The sequence below is a fragment of the Rhinoderma darwinii genome, chromosome 8, assembly GCF_050947455.1.
Source record: "Rhinoderma darwinii isolate aRhiDar2 chromosome 8, aRhiDar2.hap1, whole genome shotgun sequence".
NCBI classification, from domain to species: domain Eukaryota; kingdom Metazoa; phylum Chordata; class Amphibia; order Anura; family Rhinodermatidae; genus Rhinoderma; species Rhinoderma darwinii.
In genome coordinates this window covers 3887287-3911302 of record NC_134694.1, presented here as the reverse complement: position 1 = coordinate 3911302, position 24016 = coordinate 3887287, and the positions used below count along the sequence as shown (strand labels likewise).

The 24016-nt window shown below is 38.9% G+C and overlaps 1 protein-coding gene across 1 annotated transcript; it reads left to right on the top strand.

The window, feature by feature from the left end:
- The first annotated feature begins 1154 nt into the window (after positions 1–1154).
- Positions 1155–23129, top strand: UCK1 (uridine-cytidine kinase 1). The gene is made up of 7 exons (XM_075834687.1): positions 1155–1360; positions 3786–3945; positions 4867–4963; positions 11577–11719; positions 21611–21705; positions 21847–21895; positions 22074–23129. The coding sequence occupies exons 1-7, from the start codon at positions 1271–1273 to the stop codon at positions 22253–22255; spliced, it is 816 nt and encodes a 271-aa protein (XP_075690802.1). The 5' UTR covers positions 1155–1270; the 3' UTR covers positions 22256–23129.
- Positions 23130–24016: the final 887 nt, after the last annotated feature.

Sequence of the window (24016 nt, the reverse complement as noted above, 5' to 3'; positions counted from 1 at the left end):
TACGGAAACATCCTCTGTCCATCACTAGACCGTTTGGCCATTCAGGATCCTGGAAAAGCTGGATGATGGCGCTAATGGCGACTCAAAATTTAGGATTTACTGTGGATTTTAGAAGAAAGTAGATGGAACGGCAGAATTAATTCGCCGCATTCACCTTCTCCGTCGCCCCTCCTTTTATGGGATGACCGTTAGCCCGGGTGGTGCCCACGGTATAAGCCGGAGGCTGGCAGGATGCCGCCATTTGTTGTTGACAGTGGATGAGATGAGAACGCAGTGACCTCTTAAAGGGGAAGTCTACCATTAAAGGGTAACTAAATGTTTGACAAACTTCTGACATGTCATAGTGACGTTAGAAGATTGGATTGGTGGGGGTCCGAGCGCTGAGACCCCCACCAATCGCTAGAACGAAGCAGCTGAAGGTCTCGTGTGAGCGCTCCGCCGCTTCCTGTCTGTTCGGCTTTTTCCTGAAATGAATGTATCGGAGGACGGACTCAATAGAAAGTCCATTATCCAAAATGGACCATTATAAAAAAAACTTTTGTGGTTTAAAAAACGGCTAAAAATCAGGGGCTGTTTTCCCTTGAAAAGCTGCGTATTTTACAGCCGTTTTTGTTTGCTGTGTGAACAGAGCCTTAAACTCAAGGTCACGCCAAGTCCTCACCGCAATAGTGCATGTAGTAAAAGCTGTAGCTCCAGCAATGCAGCGCAGCAGAGAATGTGACGGGCTGATCCTACTGGCCCTGTGTTCTGCAACCTGAGAGTGAACAGGAAAGCAGCACTGTCGTGGATGCAGCTCTGGTTGTGTTTGGAGTGTGAAGGCGTCTATACGATTTTTGAAATCACCCTCGAATGATCGTTGCCTGGGGAAATAATTCATGTATCGTGGGTAATGTCGCAGGAGGGAGGAGTGGTTGCTAGTAGTAACCACAGCAGTGCGTCAAATTCATTGTGGATGATTCCATTGATATTCGCAGCAGCTCTGGGAGGAACATTGTGTGAATTTCCATCTTCAGGTCACCATTGTCTCTTATTCTCTTATATAAATAAAATATAAGAAACAAAAAAAACTTTATTGTAAATGAACATAACCATCAGCTGTCATTGCTGTGTGCCCCGCCTCCCTGTCACATGTCCCCGCTTTCGTTTCTTCACAGTCACATGACCTGCGACGCAGATACGCGATACGTGCAGTGCGTCCCCTCATGGCCGTCCTACCCCCGGGTACTCCTGGGAGTTGTAGTTTCTGCGCTGTCCGCAGGTCGTCCCGGTCATGGCTTTAGTAGGGAGCACGGAGACCCCGGAGCGTGGACACCCGCGGCCCTTCCTGATTGGGGTGAGCGGCGGCACGGCCAGCGGCAAGGTGAGTGTGCAACGGGTGGAGCTGTCACTGACACCCCGGGTATTATTGGTTAACTAGTGCAGCCCGGGGGCTCCGCTGCTCGTTACCAGGGGCTCTATGGTTTGCTGTGGAGGATGTTCCCCGGGGGTGTCCATTATGTGTTATCAGAGTTACTAGAGGGCGGTTCCATTAGTAACTGTCATTGGGTTGTTATTTAGGCAGGTCCCTAGTGACGGACCCTCCCCCCACCTGCAGTCTAGTATTATATAATATAACAGACCATCATGGCCGCTGTGGCGCCGCCTCTCACGTATTTGGTGCAGAAATTGTACCGTTCCGGATCAGCGATTTCAATTTTTTTGTTTGTTCTGTTGCCAAATGTGACGGAATGACCGCTCCAGCCGGATGTAAACACACAGCAAGCAGAGATGGGGACGACATCAGCGCTCCGTTCACATCACGGTTCAGTCGGATGTTTGGAGGATTTTGTGACATAAACCTGCGCCGGATGCCGCGATGCGAGACGCTGTATAGCTGTAAAGTGATTATACGCCACCCGGAGGAGCCTGTGGTTAGAATAAAGTATTGTGCGCGGTTTACGGGGAAGGGGGGGGGGGTTACTGTATTTCTCTGTATAAAATATCGTCCGTCTATTGCGCCATTCTGTACTGCAAAAAAAGTATAGAGACTGACACCGCGGCGCGGCGGACGCAAAGAGGACAGGGTGACCTCTCCCGGGTCATTACAATGTATCAGTCTGGAGTCACGGATTGTCCGGTCTGGATACATTTGTGTCCAGTTCTCAGCTGTGTGAGCAGGATTAGGCCAGGATATTAACAAGAATCTTTCCATTCACTGGCAGCAAGCAGAGTTCTAACATAAAGGGGAGAATTTATTAAGACTGGTGTTTTACATCTGAAGAGCCCTGGAGTGAGAGCCGATAACCGCTCGTCCGTGCGCCAGAAAGTGACATTACTCCAGCCACACGTTGGGGAGATCTGCGCTATAATTGGCGCCAGTTTGTAAGTTATAGTCGTTTTGTTGCTCGCTCACTTTTTTAGTAGAACTGCGGGAGTCCTGAAAACGCCTCAAAAGCTGCAACTTTTCTAAAATAATGAATCCCCCCCCCCCCCATGTCTGTCGGAAAGTTGTGCGCATTGTATATTTATTATAGTGAATCTTTTATCAGTCTGTGTCGACTTCTTAATATCCTTATAGAACTATGTTTTTCTGACACAGAGCTCCAAAATCCCTCCACAGTACATGACGATAAATATATATGTAACTCTATGGGAGCTGTATATACCTGTATGTAGTGAGCTCCCCCTAGTGGTGGCTGCAGACAGCAGAATGTTATCATGTAACTCTATGGGAGCTGTATATATCTGTATGTAGTGAGCTCGCCCTAGCGGTGGCTGCAGACAGCGGAATGTTATCATGTAACTCTATGGGAGCTGTATACATCTGTATGTAGAGAGCACCCCCTAGTGGTGGCTGCAGGCAGCAGAATGTTATCATGTATCTCTATGGGAGCTGTATATATCTGTATGTAATGAGCTCCCTCTAGCGGTGGCTGCAGGCAGCAGAATGTTATCATGTAACTCTATGGGAGCTGTATATATCTGTATGTAGTGAGCTCCCCCTAGTGGTGGCTGCAGGCAGCAGAATGTTATCATGTAACTCTATGGGAGCTGTATATACCTGTATGTAGTGAGCTCCCCCTAGTGGTGGCTGCAGGCAGCAGAATGTTATCATGTAACTCTATGGGAGCTGTATATATCTGTATGTAGTGAGCTCCCCCTAGTGGTGGCTGCAGGCAGCGGAATGTTATCATGTATCTCTATGGGAGCTTTATATATCTGTATGTAGTGAGCTCCCCCTAGTGGCGGCTGCAGGCAGCAGAATGTTATATTGCTATCGCTGTGGTGGGTTTATAACTCTGTTTCAGCAAAATCGTTCCGGAATTTGAATCCTATGTACATAAGAAGGTTTGTATGTCGGGTTGCGTGTGAATATTTATTTTCGGACTTCTTTCCATGATAGAGGATCCCTGTGGAGACGTCACGTTATGTGATGATGATTCCACACGGGGCAGATTGTAGCTGGATCCAGCACAGTTGTAATAGGAGAAAGCAGCCGTATTGGGATAAGCGGTCCATGTTGGCGTGATCTCATGCCAGCGCGGGCACTGCAGGGCAGGAAGGGTCGGATTTTGCCCTCTGCCCATGTTGACTGTTGTTAATATCTTTCTGCCAGGGGAAAATCGTCATGTCCTGACATGTCATGCCTCCAATCCCCATACTTGACATTCAACGCTGCGTCACCTAATGGCTTAGTGCAGGCAGTACGGGAAGGGAGATTGTAGTGTATTTTGGCCACAAGGTGGCGACGTGGGGATCAGACGCCTTGTCGTCTCGCAGTGTGTAATAACGTCTCCTCCTTCCAGTCCACAGTCTGCGAGAAGATCATGGAGCTGCTGGGGCAGAACGAGGTCGACCAAAGACAGAGGAAGGTGGTTATATTAAGCCAAGACCGTTTCTACAAAGTGCTGACCCCGGAGCAGAAAGCGCGGGCACTGAAGGGGCAATACAACTTCGATCACCCCGGTGAGTGGTGCGGAGCGCGGTCCTACACTGATCGGTATTCATGGGGGGCACATGGGATGGTTTGCTTTTCATTGGGGGGTGTATATTGCGCAGTTGCTCTTCATCCCGATTGCTGCCCACGGGGGGACAGGATTATAAGCTGGTGATTTTAAGGAGCTGGTTTCGGGGGGTCCCAGTGATCGCGACCAACAAACGTTTATTTGCCTCATAAAAATCATGCGCCGACGATGTGCTGGATTCTCCCTTCTGGTTATTTTGGGGAACCCCTCCTGTCCGACCCGCTCCTCATCATGTGGTTAACGTCAGGACTCCGTGCTGCAACGTATCCCACTGTATAGACCTAGAACGGCCTGACGTCACTGCCCGTATATGAACAGTGATGTTGGGACTTGGGAGACCCCCCCCCCCCCCACGTATACATTTAACCCCTTACCAACCATCCCACTTAAATTAACCGGCTGCAGCGCTGGTCCTTATGCCTGCAGTCCATTCATTTACGTGTTTTCCTAACCGAGCCCTCAGTGATGCCCCTGTGCCCGATATCTCTCCGTATTGAGGGAAGATAACGGGACCAGATCGTGGGGTTTCGATGGTTGCTATGGCAACTGGAGACCCAACAATGGACTTGGGGTCTGCCATCTACCGAAGGTGGTTAGGTCCTGCCAGTGGCAAGTCCTAATACGCTGCTTGTCAGCATGAAACTGACAGGTATGATGCCCTGCACTACTTATTATACCAACGATCGAACAGTTGGACCTTCAAGCCCCTAGTGGCACGCAAAAAAAAAAAAGTTAATAAAAGTAAAAAAAATAAAAATCTACAAAAAAAAAAAAAAAAAGATTCAAGTAATAGAATTAAGAAAAACTTCCCTTGTTCCCTTATCAAGTCCTTCATGTGATCTGAATGTCGCTTTCTCTTCAGATGCTTTTGACAATGATCTGATGTACCGGACGCTCACCAATATCCTAGAGGGGCAGATCGTGGACGTCCCCATGTACGACTTTGTCACCCATTCAAGGTGAGCCGCTCGCAGTGCTGCCAGATATCGGAGGAGGATACCCATGTGTACCCATGAAAACACTTCATGCCCGTGTGCTGTACAGTTTAGTGTTATCATCATCTAACGTGTCCATAAGGACATAATCACAATGGAGAGAGATAGATATTACACAGGACTGTGCAAAAGTTTATGGCCTCGTGCACACTTCCGTGGCCGTCGTACGGCTGCTAATGACGGATCCATGAAACACGGACCACACAGAGAAGGCTTCCATGTGCGGTCCGTTATTTCATGGACCAAATGAATGAAAAGGCCGAGAATGTTCCGTCAAAAACAGACGGGAGTAAGACCTGTACTATTTTTGTCGGAACGGCCACGTGGTTCAGTTAAAACAACAGAAGTGCGCGTGGCCCCATAGGGGGCTATCCTTACAAAAAAAACAAAACGAAGAATATAACTGAAGTGGGAATGAGGACTAAGGCCCCATGCACACGAACACGCTTTTGCGGCCTCAATTCCCCCGAAAATCCACGGGAGAATTGCGGCCCCATTCATTTCTATGGGCCATGCACACGACCGTGGTTTGCATGGCCCAGGAGCCCGGACCGCAGAAAGAACGGGCATGTCTTATTACAGCCGTGTTCTGCGGCCCAGGCTCATAGAAGACAATGGACGCAGCCATGTGCACGGCCTGCGATTTGCGGGCAGCTCGCGGGTGACACTGCGGCCGGCCAACCCAAAAATACCGGCCGTGCCCATGGCTACGGTCGTGTGCATGAGGTTGTAGTTCTTTGTGTTCCCGTGTTCGGCTCTTTCATGTCTGGACCTGGTCGGCAGCGCTTCCCCTTTAGGAGTGAACAGGTGATGGATATTCTGTCCCTGGTGTTATCTGTTATCAGCCACAAGGAAAGTCCCCCTATTATAGCCGTACGTATCTGTTCAGCAAATAACCGGCCACATGTCAACACTGCCTGTCCCAGGTCCTGACACTTTGTAACTGTTGTCTGCAGCGGAGGGCCCCAAGCAGCGGAGGGCCACACAGAAATATTTATGTGGCTTTGAGGCTGATATTGGCTAAATTACACACGACCTTCCATGGTAATGAACCCTCCTGCCGGCCCGGCACAGAGCAGCGGGTGACGGGTACAAGGAGACCAGAAATAAACAGGAACTGGAGGAGAAATGTATAAAATATGTAAATGAGGGCGGTGAACTCCATTAAAGGGTTTAACAGTCCGCTGATGATGATGACAATTGCACAAATTCTCTCCCCTGTTAAATGTATAAAAAAATAAAAAATGTATTTGATAGATTATTTAGCAATCACACAGATGAGTTCTGACCTCGACTGACCCTCACTCACAAGCACTGCCCCCTTTTGATTAATTCTTTGTACAACTCAGCAAACTTAGGGAGAATTTCAGCAATGCATTTTGGGAAACTATGAATAACGCCTTCCACCCTTCAGATTTGCATAATTTCCTGTGCTACATTGGTTGATCTCTCCCTAAGTTAGATAAATGTGAAGGTGTCCCTGCCAGAGGTTGTTTATTTTATATTAGAGTGTATTGTTCTGCACTTGTGGGTGAGCCTGTTGCTCATTGGTTGAGGTTCTGAGCTGCTACTATTTGTGGTGCTGCTTTTGTTGGTTCTGTATCTGCTTAATGCAAAAGATTTTATTAGATATTAAAGAGAGTCAAGTTAAAAAAAATAATTAAATACATTTTCAGTGAATGGACTGATTTGCAAGACTCAGCCAACTGAGGGACAATTCAAGCAATGCATTATGGGAAATAATGCATATTATTTTCCCATGATGCATTGCTTGAAAATGTGCATATTCCCCATGGTGCATTGCTAGAAACTCTCCTTAATTTAAGTAAGTGTCCCTCTTGGGGGCACTGGTTATTATATACAGTGTATTATTCTGCACTTGTAGGGGCCTTGCGGGCTGGAGTCTCACTCGCTGGTTGATGATTTGAGTGACTGCTGTATGCGGTACGAGTGGTGTCGGTCAGGTGAAGAGGCTTATTTACTTCTCTAAGCATGAGATGTGGAGGATTTATTAGAACTTCTATCATTATAACTTATAAAATTGCAGCAGGTTTGTTATTATTGTATAATTAAAAATATAGAAAATAATTTGATTTTTATTTTTTTAATGACATTTTTCTGCAAATTGAGCATGCCAGAGCAGAACTGGGCGTGTCATGTGAGTCCCACCAGAAACCAGTTCCAAGATATTCCTCCATTTAATTTATACTTTTCAAAACTCAGTAAACTTAGAGAGAATTTCAGCAATGCATTCTGGGAAATTATGTAAATCGTACACATTTCTATTGGTTCAAAATGGCTGCCAGGTAGGCGGATCCAAGTGGCGAGGGAATGAAATTCATAACCTGGAGCATGGGATTCTTCTCTCTCCATGCCCTGTGGCGCAGAATCTACCTCTCAGCCCGGTCACTGGGTGGTGGCGGGAGGATACACGGCTGATTACTGGCAGGGATTACTTATTGGGGGCACTTTATTTTTATGAAATTAGTTTAATGGGAATGTGTTGTTAGCAAAACATGTTTTTTTTTTTTTTAGTTAAACAATTAGTGTGTAGGTGATTAAACATTGTTCTAATTTTTTTTTTTTTTTTATTTTTTTTTCACGAGTCAGGAAATATTATAAATTGGATTCAATTTATAATATTTCCCAGCACTGGTCACTAGATGGAGCCATTCCCAAAATTGCAGCATTGCATGTGGTAAAGCAACCACATTGCTTTATGCTGCAAAATTGGGTAAAAAGCCCTCGCTCTAGTGAGCTCTCAGAATCCCCCCCTCCTTTATCCTGGCTAGTGCCGGGAGAAACGAAGGGTTTGAACGGTCAAACCTCCTACACTGTGTGTCGCCATTTTTTGAGCTAACACACAGTGTAGAAGGTTAACATACAGTAGTAAACCTACACAAACACGAACATACATAGAAATAACTTACCTGCTCCAGTCGCCGCCGCTCCCTCCGGTCCGTCCGCTCCGTCCGCTGCCGCTGCTCCATGTGCACAAGTCCGGAAGCCGCGACCGGAAGTAGTAATCTTACTGTCCGGCCGCGACTTCCGGTCCACAGGAAAATGGCGCCGGACGGCACGCATTTCAACTTGGACTGTGTGGGAGCGGCGCATGCGCCGTTCCCACACAGACGGCGTACACCATAGTGGATGGAACGGGCCCCGTTCGCAGTCCCTATGGGACTGGAGCTGCCGTATTCCATGTCTGTATGTGTCGTTAATCGACACATACAGAAATGGAAAAAAAAATGGCAGCCCCCATAGGGAAGAAAAAGTGTAAAAATAAGAAAAAGTAACACACAAACACACAAATTAATCCAAACGTTTTTAGTAAAGCACTAACATCTTTAACATATTAAAAAAAAATTTGGGGTGACCCTGTTCCTTTAAATAGACTTCGGGTTTGCAAGGCTGGAACCACATAATATAAATTTTGATATAGTTTGGTCCTGATGAGGTAATTTGAATATTATTTTCCCATGATGCATTGCTTGAAAATATGCATATGTTCCGATGGTGCATTGCTAGAAACTCTCCTTAACTTAAGTAAATTTCCCAGTGAAGGTGTCCCTCTTGGCGTGCGCTGGTTATTATATACAGTGTATTATTCTGCCTTGTGGGCTGGAGTCTCACTCACTGGTTGATGATCTGAGCGGCTGCTACATGTGATGGCATCAGGTCTCCTGGTACGAGTGATGCCGGTCAGGTGAAGAGGCTCATTTACTTCTCTGTGCATGAGATGTAGATGCTTTATTAGAACTTCTATTGTTATAACTTATATTGTTATAACTTATAAAATAGTAGCAGGTTCCTTATTACTGTACAATTAAAAATATAGAAAATAATTAGCTGGGATTCAGGTGCACCAGAGCAGCACTGGGCGTGTCCTGGACCTTGATCCACCAGAAACCTCACCGACTCACAGAAGCTGCATTTTCAAGTTTTTCCTCCATTTAATTTATACTTGTCAAAACTCAGTAAACTTAGGGAGAATTTTAGCAATGCATTCTGGGAAATTATGCAAATCATACACATTTCTATTGGTGGAAAGGTAAATTATTCAAAATGGCTGTCAGGTGGGCGGATCCAAGTGGAGAGGGAATGAAATTCATGACCTAGAGCATGGGATTCTTCTCTCTCCATGCCCTGTGACGCAGAGTCTGCCCTGTGACGCAGAGTCTACCCCTCACTGACCATCAGGGAAGATCTCATCCCGGTTATGAAATGACTTTAAATAGACTTCGGGTTTGCAAAAAAAAAATTCTGTTATAGTTTGGTCCTGAAGAGGTAATTTGAATATTATTTTCCCATGATGCATTGCTTGATACTCTCCCTAACTTAAGTAAATTTCCCAGTGAAGGTGTCCCTGTTGGCGTGTGCTGGTTATTATGTACAGTGTATTATTCTGCACTTGTAGAGGCTTTGCGGTCTGGAGTCTCACTCACTGGTTGATGATCTGAGTGGCTGCTGCATGTGGTGGCATCAGGTCTCCTGGTATGAGTGGTGCCACCCGGTCAGGTGAAGAGGCTCATTTACTTCTCCATGCATGAGATGTAGCGGCTTTATTAGAGCTTCTATCATTATAACTTATAAAATGGTTATAGGTATCATACTACTGTATTAAAATTTTGATATTTATATATATATATTTTTTTTATAACATTTTCTGTGGATTGAGCGCTGGGATTCAGACACACCAGAGCAGAACTGGGCGTGTCCTGCGAGCTCCTGGACTACGACCCCCCAGAATTCCCCCCAGAAACCTCGCTGGCCCACAGAAGCTGCATTTTCAAGTTTTTCCTCCATTTAATTTATTCTTTTCGAAACTCAGTAAACTTAGGGAGAATTTCAGCAATGCATTCTGGGAAATTATGCAAATCGTACACATTTCTATTGGTGGAAAGGTAAATTATTCAAAATGGCTGCCAGGTGGGCGGATCCAAGTGGAGAGGGAATGAAATTCATGACCTAGAGCATGGGATTCTTCTCTCTCCACCCCTGTGACGCAGAGTCTACCCCTCACTGACCATCAGGGAATATCTCAGCCTGGTCACTGGGTGGTGGCGGGAGGATACACGGCTGATTACTGGTAGGGATTACCTAAAGGGAAACGTCTTTATTTTTATGAAATGACTGTAAATAGACTTTGGTTTTGCAAGGCTGGAACTTCTATATAATATAATATAAATTATGCTCTAGTTTAGTTTGGTCCTGGAGGGGGAAACGCCCAGAAGGGACAGACACCAATGACTAATGAGGAACTTACTATAGAAATAAAAATACTGACACAAGAGATGAAACGTTTATTACAACAAATGTCACATCAACCCTGACAGTCACCGGCACCGCAATTATCATAGAACTTGTCACCTAGAGTCAAGAACTGCCCTCCAAAGAGTCACAGAACAGCGCCCCCAGAGGAATCTACAGACAGAAAATGATGGATTAGTGATGACACCCAATGACTATAGGCAGAGATCCCGACCTAGGAATTTTGTAGACTCAGCGCCCCCGATAGGTGAAGCACGTGATTACACGTTCCATCAAAAAACAATGAAAACCAAGTCTATTACAGCCGGCTGGTGCATGCTGGGAAAAGTGCGTCACCACATTGTCATTATCTGCTCCGCAGGCGCAACTTTATAACCCACCTCTGGCTGTGCGCACTATTGGTGTCTGGGAAAGATGGATGACAATCAATATAATGTAATTACAGCTCCTGATGGGCTTGTCACCCAGCTTTCCTGCAGCACTAAATATCAAATCTGCCTAAACGCACTAAATCTGGAACGTAATATATCATCGAACACGTTAACTATTCAGGGGCCTGGGAAAGCTGGGTAACAGCTGCTGTCACCCAACTTTCCCAGACTCCTGAATGGCACGAGTGAATTCCGAACTTACCGGACAAATTGTCTCATCTGGAGTCATAGATGTCGTAATGCGCATTTATACTAGAAAAACACAAGATTCAAATGCAGCAGTCTAGGACATGCAGTGAGATTCGCGCTGCAGGAAAAACACGGACTGTCTGAATGGCCGCATTGAATTGCACGGGTCCGTGTGACGTCCGTTGTTTTAACGCCCGGATGTGAAATCCGCTGGTGTAAATAAGGCCTTAGGTGAAGCACCTTTGGCAGGGAGAACGGCCTCCTCTTCTTGGTTTGATACCACAAGGTTTGTACACCGGGAGTTGGGGGTTTTCTGTTGGGTGACGTCGGTGGAGGCCATTTTCAGTTCTATCCAGAGATGATCAATTGGGCACAAGTCAGGGCTCTGGCCGGGACAATCAAGGACATTTACAGAGTTTGCTTCTCTTTATGTGGTTTTAGGACTTGTGTGAAATTTGATGCCATTTTAGGTCAAATTTATACAGAAATCTAGAAAATTCTGAAGGGTTCACAAACTTTCAATTATATATATTTAATAGGGTTTCAGTAAATGTAATTTTTTTCATTGGGTGAGCGCCACCCTGTGGACTCCAGCTGCACTGCTAAGACATTTGCTTGCTGTGATTTTTTTGATGTTTGCAGAGGTGATTGTAGCTGCAGCTTCTCTTGTTCTTCTGCTGCTCCAGGTTACCGGAGACCACGAGCGTCTACCCGGCTGACGTGCTGCTGTTTGAGGGGATTCTGGCGTTTTATAATCAGGAGATCAGGGACATGTTCCACCTGAAGCTGTTTGTGGACACAGATTCGGACGTCAGGTTGTCCCGAAGGGGTGAGTGTCACAGAACGAAAGCTCTAAATAACGGCTGTTGTATATACTGTATAGGCAGATGCATAGAAAACTGGATTTACGTTATTGATGTGTGTGTACCTTACAGGAACTTTCACCTGTGCTCAACGTCGCCCGCTACTGAGTAATGTACTTTATATGACCTGCCATGTATATAAGAGGAAAAGAAGTGACAACTGCTGAGCACATTTATGGTTTAGGTTAATGGTACCAACGTTACCATCATTAAGCTTGTGATACAAACAACTAAATAGACCTGGAAAGACAAAACTACCTACAATACTGCCCCCTATATACAAGAATATACTGCCTCCTATATACAAGAATATAACTACTATAATAATGCTCCTATATACAAGAATATAACTACTATAATACTGCTCCTATATACAAGAATATAACTACTATAATACTGCTCCTATATACAAGAATATAACTACTATAATACTGCCTCCTATATACAAGAATATAACTACTATAATACTGCCCCCTATATACAAGAATATAACTACTATAATACTGCCCCCTATATACAAGAATATAACTACTATAATACTGCCCCTATATACAAGAATATAACTACTATAATACTGCCCCTATATACAAGAATATAACTACTATAATACTGCCCCCTATATACAAGAATATAACTACTATAATACTGCCCCCTATATACAAGAATATAACTATACAAGAATATAACTACTATAATACTGCTCCTATATACAAGAATATAACTACTATAATACTGCTCCTATATACAAGAATATAACTACTATAATACTGCTCCTATATACAAGAATATAACTACTATAATACTGCCCCCTATATACAAGAATATAACTAATATAATACTGCTCCCTATATACAAGAATATAACCACTATAATACTGCCCCCTATATACAAGAATATATCTACTATAATACTGCCCCTATATACAAGAATATAACCACTATAATACTGCTCCTATATACAAGAATATAACCACTATAATACTGTCCCCTATATACAAGAATATAACCACTATAATACTGCTCCTATATACAAGAATATAACTACTATAATACTGCCCCTATATACAAGAATATAACTACTATAATACAGCTCCTATATACAAGAATATAACTACTATAATACTGCTCCTATATACAAGAATATAACTACTATAATACTGCTCCTATATACAAGAATATAACTACTATAATACTGCCTCCTATATACAAGAATATAACTACTATAATAATGCTCCTATATCCAAGAATATAACTACTATAATACTGCCCCCTATATACAGGAATATAACTACTATAATACTGCCCCCTATATACAAGAATATAACTACTATAATACTGCCCCCTATATACAAGAATATAACTACTATAATACTGCCCCCTATATACAAGAATATAACTACTATAATACAGCTCCTATATACAAGAATATAACTACTATAATACTGCCTCCTATATACAAGAATATAACTACTATAATACTGCTCCCTATATACAAGAATATAACTACTATAATACTGCCCCCTATATACAAGAATATAACTACTATAATACTGCCCCCTATATACAAGAATATAACTACTATAATACTGCTCCTATATACAAGAATATAACCACTATAATACTGCCCCTTATATACAAGAATATAACTACTATAATACTGCTCCCTATATACAACAATATAACTACTATAATACTGCCCCCTATATACAAGAATATAACTGCTATAATACTGCTCCTATATACAAGAATATAACTACTATAATACTGCCCCCTATATACAAGAATATAACTACTATAATACTGCTCCTATATACAAGAATATAACTACTATAATACTGCCCCTATATTCAAGAATATAACTACTATAATACTGCCCCCTATATACAAGAATATAACCACTATAATACTGTCCCCTATATACAAGAATATAACTACTATAATACTGCCCCTATATACAAGAATATAACCACTATAATACTGCCCCTTATATACAAGAATATAACTACTATAATACTGCTCCTATATACAAGAATATAACTACTATAATACTGCTCCTATATACAAGAATATAACTACTATAATACTGCCTCCTATATACAAGAATATAACTACTATAATACTGCTCCTATATACAAGAATATAACTACTATAATACTGCCACTATATACAAGAATATAACTACTATAATACTGCCCCCTATATACAGGAATATAACTACTATAATACTGCCCCCTATATACAAGAATATAACTACTATAATACTGCTCCTATATACAAGAATATAACTACTATAATACTGCTCTTATATACAAGAATATAACTACTATAATACTGCCTCTATATACAAGAATATAACTACTATAATACTGCCTCTATATACAAGAATATAACTACTATAATACTGCCCCTATATACAAAAATATAACTACTATAATACTGCTCCTATATACAAGAATATAACTACTATAATACTGCCCCTATATACAAGAATATAACTACTATAATACTGCCCCTATATACAAGAATATAACTACTATAATACTGCCCCTATATACAAGAATATAACTACTATAATACTGCTCCTATATACAAGAATATAACTACTATAATACTGCCCCCTATATACAAGAATATAACTACTATAATACTGCCACTATATACAAGAATATAACTACTATAATACTGCTCCCTATATACAAGAATATAACTACTATAATACTGCTCCTATATACAAGAATATAACTACTATAATACTGCCCCCTATATACAAGAATATAACTACTATAATACTGCCGCTATATACAAGAATATAACTACTATAATACTGCTCCTATATACAAGAATATAGCTACTATAATACTGCCGCTATATACAAGAATATAACTACTATAATACTGCCCCCTATATACAAGAATATAACTACTATACTACTGCCCCTATATACAAGAATATAACTACTATAATACTGCCCCTATATACAAGAATATAACTACTATAATACTGCCCCTATATACAAGAATATAACTACTATAATACTGCCCCCATATACAAGAATATAACTACTATAATACTGCCCCCATATACAAGAATATAACTACTATAATACTGCTCCTATATACAAGAATATAACTACTATAATACTGCTCCCTATATACAAGAATATAACTACTATAATACTGCCCCCTATATACAAGAATATAACTACTATAATACTTCCCCTATATACAAGAATATAACTACTATAATACTGATCCCCTATATACAAGAATATAACTACTATAATACTGCTCCTATATACAAGAATATAACTACTATAATACTGCCCCTATATACAAGAATATAACTACTATAATACTGCCCCTATATACAAGAATATAACTACTATAATACTGCTCCTATATACAAGAATATAACTACTATAATACTGCCCCCTATATACAAGAATATAACTACTATAATACTGCCCCCTATATACAAGAATATAACTACTATAATACTGCCCCTATATACAAGAATATAACTACTATAATACTGCCCCCTATATACAAGAATATAACTACTATAATACTGCCCCCTATATACAAGAATATAACTACTATAATACTGCCCCCTATATACAAGAATATAACTACTATAATACTGCCTCCTATATACAAGAATATAACTACTATAATACTGCCTCCTATATACAAGAATATAACTACTATAATACTGCCACTATATACAAGAATATAACTACTATAATACTGCTCCTATATACAAGAATATAGCTACTATAATACTGCCGCTATATACAAGAATATAACTACTATAATACTGCCCCCTATATACAAGAATATAACTACTATACTACTGCCCCTATATACAAGAATATAACTACTATAATACTGCCCCTATATACAAGAATATAACTACTATAATACTGCCCCTATATACAAGAATATAACTACTATAATACTGCCCCCATATACAAGAATATAACTACTATAATACTGCTCCTATATACAAGAATATAACTACTATAATACTGCTCCCTATATACAAGAATATAACTACTATAATACTGCCCCCTATATACAAGAATATAACTACTATAATACTTCCCCTATATACAAGAATATAACTACTATAATACTGATCCCTATATACAAGAATATAACTACTATAATACTGCCCCTATATACAAGAATATAACTACTATAATACTGCCCCCTATATACAAGAATATAACTACTATAATACTGCCCCCTATATACAAGAATATAACTACTATAATACTGCCCCCTATATACAAGAATATAACTACTATAATACTTCCCCTATATACAAGAATATAACTACTATAATACTGCTCCCTATATACAAGAATATAACTACTATAATACTGCTCCTATATACAAGAATATAACTACTATAATACTGCCACTATATACAAGAATATAACTACTATAATACTGCTCCCTATATACAAGAATATAACTACTATAATACTTCCCCTATATACAAGAATATAACTACTATAATACTGCTCCCTATATACAAGAATATAACTACTATAATACTGCTCCCTATATACAAGAATATAACTACTATAATACTTCCCCTATATACAAGAATATAACTATTATAATACTGCTCCCTATATACAAGAATATAACTACTATAATACTGCCCCCTATATACAAGAATATAACTACTATAATACTGCCACTATATACAAGAATATAACTACTATAATACTGCTCCCTATATACAAGAATATAACTACTATAATACTGCTCCTATATACAAGAATATAACTACTATAATACTGCCCCCTATATACAAGAATATAACTACTATAATACTGCCACTATATACAAGAATATAACTACTATAATACTGCTCCTATATACAAGAATATAGCTACTATAATACTGCCGCTATATACAAGAATATAACTACTATAATACTGCCCCCTATATACAAGAATATAACTACTATAATACTGCCCCTATATACAAGAATATAACTACTATAATACTGCCCCCTATATACAAGAATATAACTACTATAATACTGCCCCCTATATACAAGAATATATTTACTATAATACTGCCCCCATATACAAGAATATAACTACTATAATACTGCTCCTATATACAAGAATATAACTACTATAATACTGCTCCCTATATACAAGAATATAACTACTATAATACTGCCCCCTATATACAAGAATATAACTACTATAATACTGCCCCCATATACAAGAATATAACTACTATAATACTGCTCCTATATACAAGAATATAACTACTATAATACTGCTCCCTATATACAAGAATATAACTACTATAATACTGCCCCCTATATACAAGAATATAACTACTATAATACTGCCCCCTATATACAAGAATATAACTACTATAATACTGCTCCTATATACAAGAATATAACTACTATAATACTGCCCCTATATACAAGAATATAACTACTATAATACTGCCCCTATATACAAGAATATAACTACTATAATACTGCCCCTATATACAAGAATATAACTACTATAATACTGCCCCCTATATACAAGAATATAACTACTATAATACTGCCCCTATATACAAGAATATAACTACTATAATACTGCCCCCTATATACAAGAATATAACTACTATAATACTGCCCCCATATACAAGAATATAACTACTATAATACTGACTCCCTATATACAAGAATATAACTACTATAATACTGCCCCTATATACAAGAATATAACTACTATAATACTGCCCCTATATACAGGAATATAACTACTATAATACTGCTCCTATATACAAGAATATAACTACTATAATACTGCTCCTATATACAAGAATATAACTACTATAATACTGCCCCCTATATACAAGAATATAACTACTATAATACTGACTCTATATACAAGAATATAACTACTATAATACTGCTCCTATATACAAGAATATAACTACTATAATACTGCCCCCTATATGCAAGAATATAACTACTATAATACTGCTCCCTATATACAAGAATATAACTACTATAATACTGCCCCCTATATACAAGAATATAACTACTATAATACTGCTCCTATATACAAGAATATAACTACTATAATACTGCCCCCTATATACAAGAATATAACTACTATAATACTGCCCCCTATATACAAGAATATAACTACTATAATACTGCTCCTATATACAAGAATATAACTACTATAATACTGCCCCTATATACAAGAATATAACTACTATAATACTGCCCCCTATATACAAGAATATAACTACTATAATACTGCCCCCTATATGCAAGAATATAACTACTATAATACTGCTCCCTATATACAAGAATATAACTACTATAATACTGCCCCCTATATACAAGAATATAACTACTATAATACTGCCCCTATATACAAGAATATAACTACTATAATACTGCCCCCTATATACAAGAATATAACTACTATAATACTGCCCCCTATATGCAAGAATATAACTACTATAATACTGCTCCCTATATACAAGAATATAACTACTATAATACTGCCCCCTATATACAAGAATATAACTACTATAATACTGCCTCCTATATACAAGAATATAACTACTATAATACTGCCTCTATATACAAGAATATAACTACTATAATACTGCCCCCTATATACAAGAATATAACTACTATAATACTGCTCCTATATACAGGAATATAACTACTATAATACTGCTCCTATATACAAGAATATAAATACTATAATACTGCTCCTATATACAACAATATAACTACTATAATACTGCCCCTATATACAAGAATATAACTACTATAATACTGCCCCCCTATATACAAGAATATAACTACTATAATACTGCCCCTATATACAAGAATATAACTACTATAATACTGCTCCCTATATACAATATAACTACTATAATACTGCCCCCCTATATACAAGAATATAACTACTATAATACTGCCCCCCTATATACAAGAATATAACTACTATAATACTGCCCCCTATATACAAGAATATAACTACTATAATACTGCCCCTATATACAAGAATATAACTACTATAATACTGCTCCTATATACAAGAATATAACTACTATAATACTGCCCCCTATATACAAGATTATAACTACTATAATACTGCTCCTATATACAAGAATATAACTACTATAATACTGCCCCTATATACAAGAATATAACTACTATAATACTGCCCCTATATACAAGAATATAACTACTATAATACTGCTCCTATATACAAGAATATAACTACTATAATACTGCCCCTATATACAAGAATATAACTACTATAATACTGCCCCTATATACAAGAATATAACTACTATAATACTGCCCCCATATACAAGAATATAACTACTATAATACTGCTCCTATATACAAGAATATAACTAGTATAATACTGCTCCCTATATACAAGAATATAACTACTATAATACTGCCCCCTATATACAAGAATATAACTACTATAATACTTCCCCTATATACAAGAATATAACTACTATAATACTGATCCCTATATACAAGAATATAACTACTATAATACTGCCCCTATATACAAGAATATAACTACTATAATACTGCTCCTATATACAAGAATATAACTACTATAATACTGCCCCCTATATACAAGAATATAACTACTATAATACTGCCACTATATACAAGAATATAACTACTATAATACTGCTCCTATATACAAGAATATAGCTACTATAATACTGCCGCTATATACAAGAATATAACTACTATAATACTGCCCCCTATATACAAGAATATAACTACTATACTACTGCCCCTATATACAAGAATATAACTACTATAATACTGCCCCTATATACAAGAATATAACTACTATAATACTGCCCCTATATACAAGAATATAACTACTATAATACTGCCCCTATATACAAGAATATAACTACTATAATACTGCCCCCATATACAAGAATATAACTACTATAATACTGCTCCTATATACAAGAATATAACTACTATAATACTGCTCCCTATATACAAGAATATAACTACTATAATACTGCCCCCTATATACAAGAATATAACTACTATAATACTTCCCCTATATACAAGAATATAACTACTATAATACTGATCCCTATATACAAGAATATAACTACTATAATACTGCCCCTATATACAAGAATATAACTACTATAATACTGCCCCCTATATACAAGAATATAACTACTATAATACTGCCCCCTATATACAAGAATATAACTACTATAATACTGCCCCCTATATACAAGAATATAACTACTATAATACTTCCCCTATATACAAGAATATAACTACTATAATACTGCTCCTATATACAAGAATATAACTACTATAATACTGCCACTATATACAAGAATATAACTACTATAATACTGCTCCCTATATACAAGAATATAACTACTATAATACTTCCCCTATATACAAGAATATAACTACTATAATACTGCTCCCTATATACAAGAATATAACTACTATAATACTGCCCCCTATATACAAGATTATAACTACTATAATACTGCTCCTATATACAAGAATATAACTACTATAATACTGGCCCTATATACAAGAATATAACTACTATAATACTGCCCCTATATACAAGAATATAACTACTATAATACTGCTCCTATATACAATATAACTACTATAATACTGCCCCTATATACAAGAATATAACTACTATAATACTGCCCCTATATACAAGAATATAACTACTATAATACTGCCCCTATATACAAGAATATAACTACTATAATACTGCTCCCTATATACAAGAATATAACTACTATAATACTGCCCCCTATATACAAGAATATAACTACTATAATACTGCCCCTATATACAAGAATATAACTACTATAATACTGCTCCTATATACAAGAATATAACTACTATAATACTGCCCCTATATACAAGAATATAACTACTATAATACTGCTCCTATATACAAGAATATAACTACTATAATACTGACCCCTATATACAAGAATATAACTACTATAATACTGCCACTATATACAAGAATATAACTACTATAATACTGCCTCTATATACAAGAATATAACTACTATAATACTGCCCCTATATACAAGAATATAACTACTATAATACTGCTCCTATATACAAGAATATAACTACTATAATACTGACCCCTATATACAAGAATATAACTACTATAATACTGCCACTATATACAAGAATATAACTACTATAATACTGCCTCTATATACAAGAATATAACTACTATAATACTGCTCCCTATATACAAGAATATAACTACTATAATACTGCCACTATATACAAGAATATAACTACTATAATACTGCCTCTATATACAAGAATATAACTACTATAATACTGCCCCCTATATACAAGAATATAACTACTATAATACTGCCTCCTATATACAAGAATATAACTACTATAATACTGCTCCTATATACAAGAATATAACTACTATAATACTGCCCCTATATACAAGAATATAACTACTATAATACTGCCCCCCTATATACAAGAATATAACTACTATAATACTGCCCCCTATATATAAGAATATAACTACTATAATACTGTCCCCTATATACAAGAATATAACTACTATAATACTGCCCCTATATACAAGAATATAACTACTATAATACTGCCCCTATATACAAGAATATAACTACTATAATACTGCCCCTATATACAAGAATATAACTACTATAATACTGCCCCCTATATACAAGAATATAACTACTATAATACTGCCCCCTATGGACGAGGACAGAACTACTATTAATGGGGCCTTTTATCTTCCAGTTCTGCGAGACATGAAGCGGGGGAGGGAGTTGGAGCAGATTCTCACTCAGTACACAACGTTCGTGAAGCCGGCATTTGAGGAATTTTCCCTCCCGGTAATTCTCTTTGGATTCTGTCCTTTGGCCGATCACTTCTTACAATTATCACCTCTGGTCACCCGCACATCTATTTTTAATACTGCGATTATTTTGTCCAGATTTCTCCCCATTTTTAATGACATTTTATTCCTTTTGTAGACTAAGAAGTACGCTGACGTCATCATCCCGCGGGGCGTGGATAATATGGGTGAGTCATTTATGTTTGATATTAGTGCGAGGGGGGCGCTGTTGTATTACTGTCTATGGGCCAGCACTGGTGAACAGCGGTACTGCAAGTCCTATGTAACAGTGAAACATGTCCCGATTGAGGACAGTGAGGGACGTCTGGAGGTGAAGTTCTGACTTTTCGTCTCCTTCCTTCCCAGTGGCCATTAACCTGATTGTGCAGCACATCCAGGACATCCTGAACGGAGACATCTGTAAGTGGCAGCGGGGGTCTGTGAACGGGCGGTCGCAGAAAAGAGGCTTCCCTGGCGCTGGCGAGGCTGGCGGAGTTTTGGTCCCTGGTAAACGCACTCACCTGGAGTCCAGCAGCCGGCCGCACTGAGCTGGTCCTGGATGGAGCCGCAGGTTTTCTTATCCTTATCTCTTCATTTCGACATCTGGGAGGTACGGGAAGCAGATGGGGGAGCGCTGGGACAAATTTCAGCCGAAATGGCGAATTATTATTTCGGAAGCATCTCTCATTTGTTCTCACGGTGATCACTGGAGACGGCGGTAAGAAGAGACATTGATCATGTGACGCGGGCGGTGACAACGCGCTGCTACCCTGTCATTAGATATTATGCGAAGGTCCAGGTGCGGAGATCCCCTCCCCCCACCGATCACTTATGCTGCAACCCCTTCATTCATGCAATCAGTGGGGGTCTCAGCACCCGTACCCCCACATCTATGGCAGGAGATATTTTCGTGAAGTTGGATATGGTTTTATCCTTTGTGTACCATATTATACAGCTGTACATAGAATGATGAGGGTTATACTTCCTGCAGAATGGAAGGGCTGAAAAATCGTTTTTGTAAATGCAATGTAATTACGAAGAAATTCTGCCTATCACTGCGGCGGGACGTCACTATGGATGACACTTCTGACAGCAGGGATTGGTTGGCACGGTCATGTGACAGCTGTATGAGCCGGTACTGTGGAGTCTGAGGCCGTTTTACACCCAGGTCAGCAGTGGCGCAGTACAAAGCAGCGGAATATCCACTACAGGGAACATCAGGGCATGACGGACCTCAGAGAGACCGGCCGCGTCGCCCATCACAACCAATCACAACGCAGCTTTATACTACTGTGTAAAAATGGAAGCTGCGCTGTGATTGGTCACTATGCGCAATAAGGCCGGTATTCCTGTAAGACAGTTTTGACCATTCAATGTGTTCATAAGACCTTAAAGGAATTGTCCAGTTTCAGCAAATTAATGTGTTTTTTTTGTGTAATTAAAAGTTATATAATTTTCCAGCATATTTTCTGTATTAATTCTTCACAGTTTTCAAGATCTCTGCTTGTTGTTATTCAGTAAGAACATTCATTGGTTACTTCCAGTGGCTAAAATTCTGTTCATGGTCATGTGATGGACACACAGGCGCTGGGATCGTTACAGGGTCATGTGATGGACACAGGTGCACGGCTCGTTACAGGGTCATGTGATGTACACACAGGTGCACGGCTCGTTACAGGGTCATGTGATGGACACACAGGTGCACGGCTCGTTACAGTATGTGTATCAGAGCTGTGAACTGTAACGATCCCTGCACCTGTGTGTCCATCACATGACCCTATAAAAATTCCAGCACCTGGGTGGTCCACCACATGACTCAACGATCCCAGCACCTGTGTGTCCATCACATGACCCTGTAATAATTCCAGCACCTGTGTGTCCATCACATGACCCTGTAACGATCCCAGCACCTGTGCATCCATCACGTGACCATGGACAGATTGTTATCCACTGGAAGTATGTTCCTACTGAATGACAACAAGCAGAGATCTTGAAAACCGTGAGGAATTAATATACAGAAGATATATTGGAAAATTCTATAACTTAATTATACAAAAAAAAACATTTATTAAGATCGGGCCCTTAAAAATGTGTTTGTGTAAATAAAGCTTTATTATTGTGTAATGAACAGTTCTGTGACCTTCTAATAGACTTTATGATTTAATCATTTTCAAGATTTCCACTTGCTGTCAGTGAATGGGAACAGTTTTGTTTACACCCATAGACCTAATACATTTATATCCAGTCTTGACAATCCTGTGAGCTAAACAGCCTCCCTCCAGACTGATACATTGTAACAACTATAGCTG

Excerpts from the sequence above, each read along its gene's own strand:
- UCK1 (XM_075834687.1), top strand. The coding sequence starts at position 1,271 with ATGGCTTTAGTAGGGAGCACGGAGACCCCGGAGCGTGGACACCCGCGG. Across the intron at positions 3,946-4,866 it reads ATACAACTTCGATCACCCCG|ATGCTTTTGACAATGATCTG; the intron begins GTGAGTGGTGCG and ends CTTTCTCTTCAG. Across the intron at positions 4,964-11,576 it reads GACTTTGTCACCCATTCAAG|GTTACCGGAGACCACGAGCG; the intron begins GTGAGCCGCTCG and ends CTGCTGCTCCAG.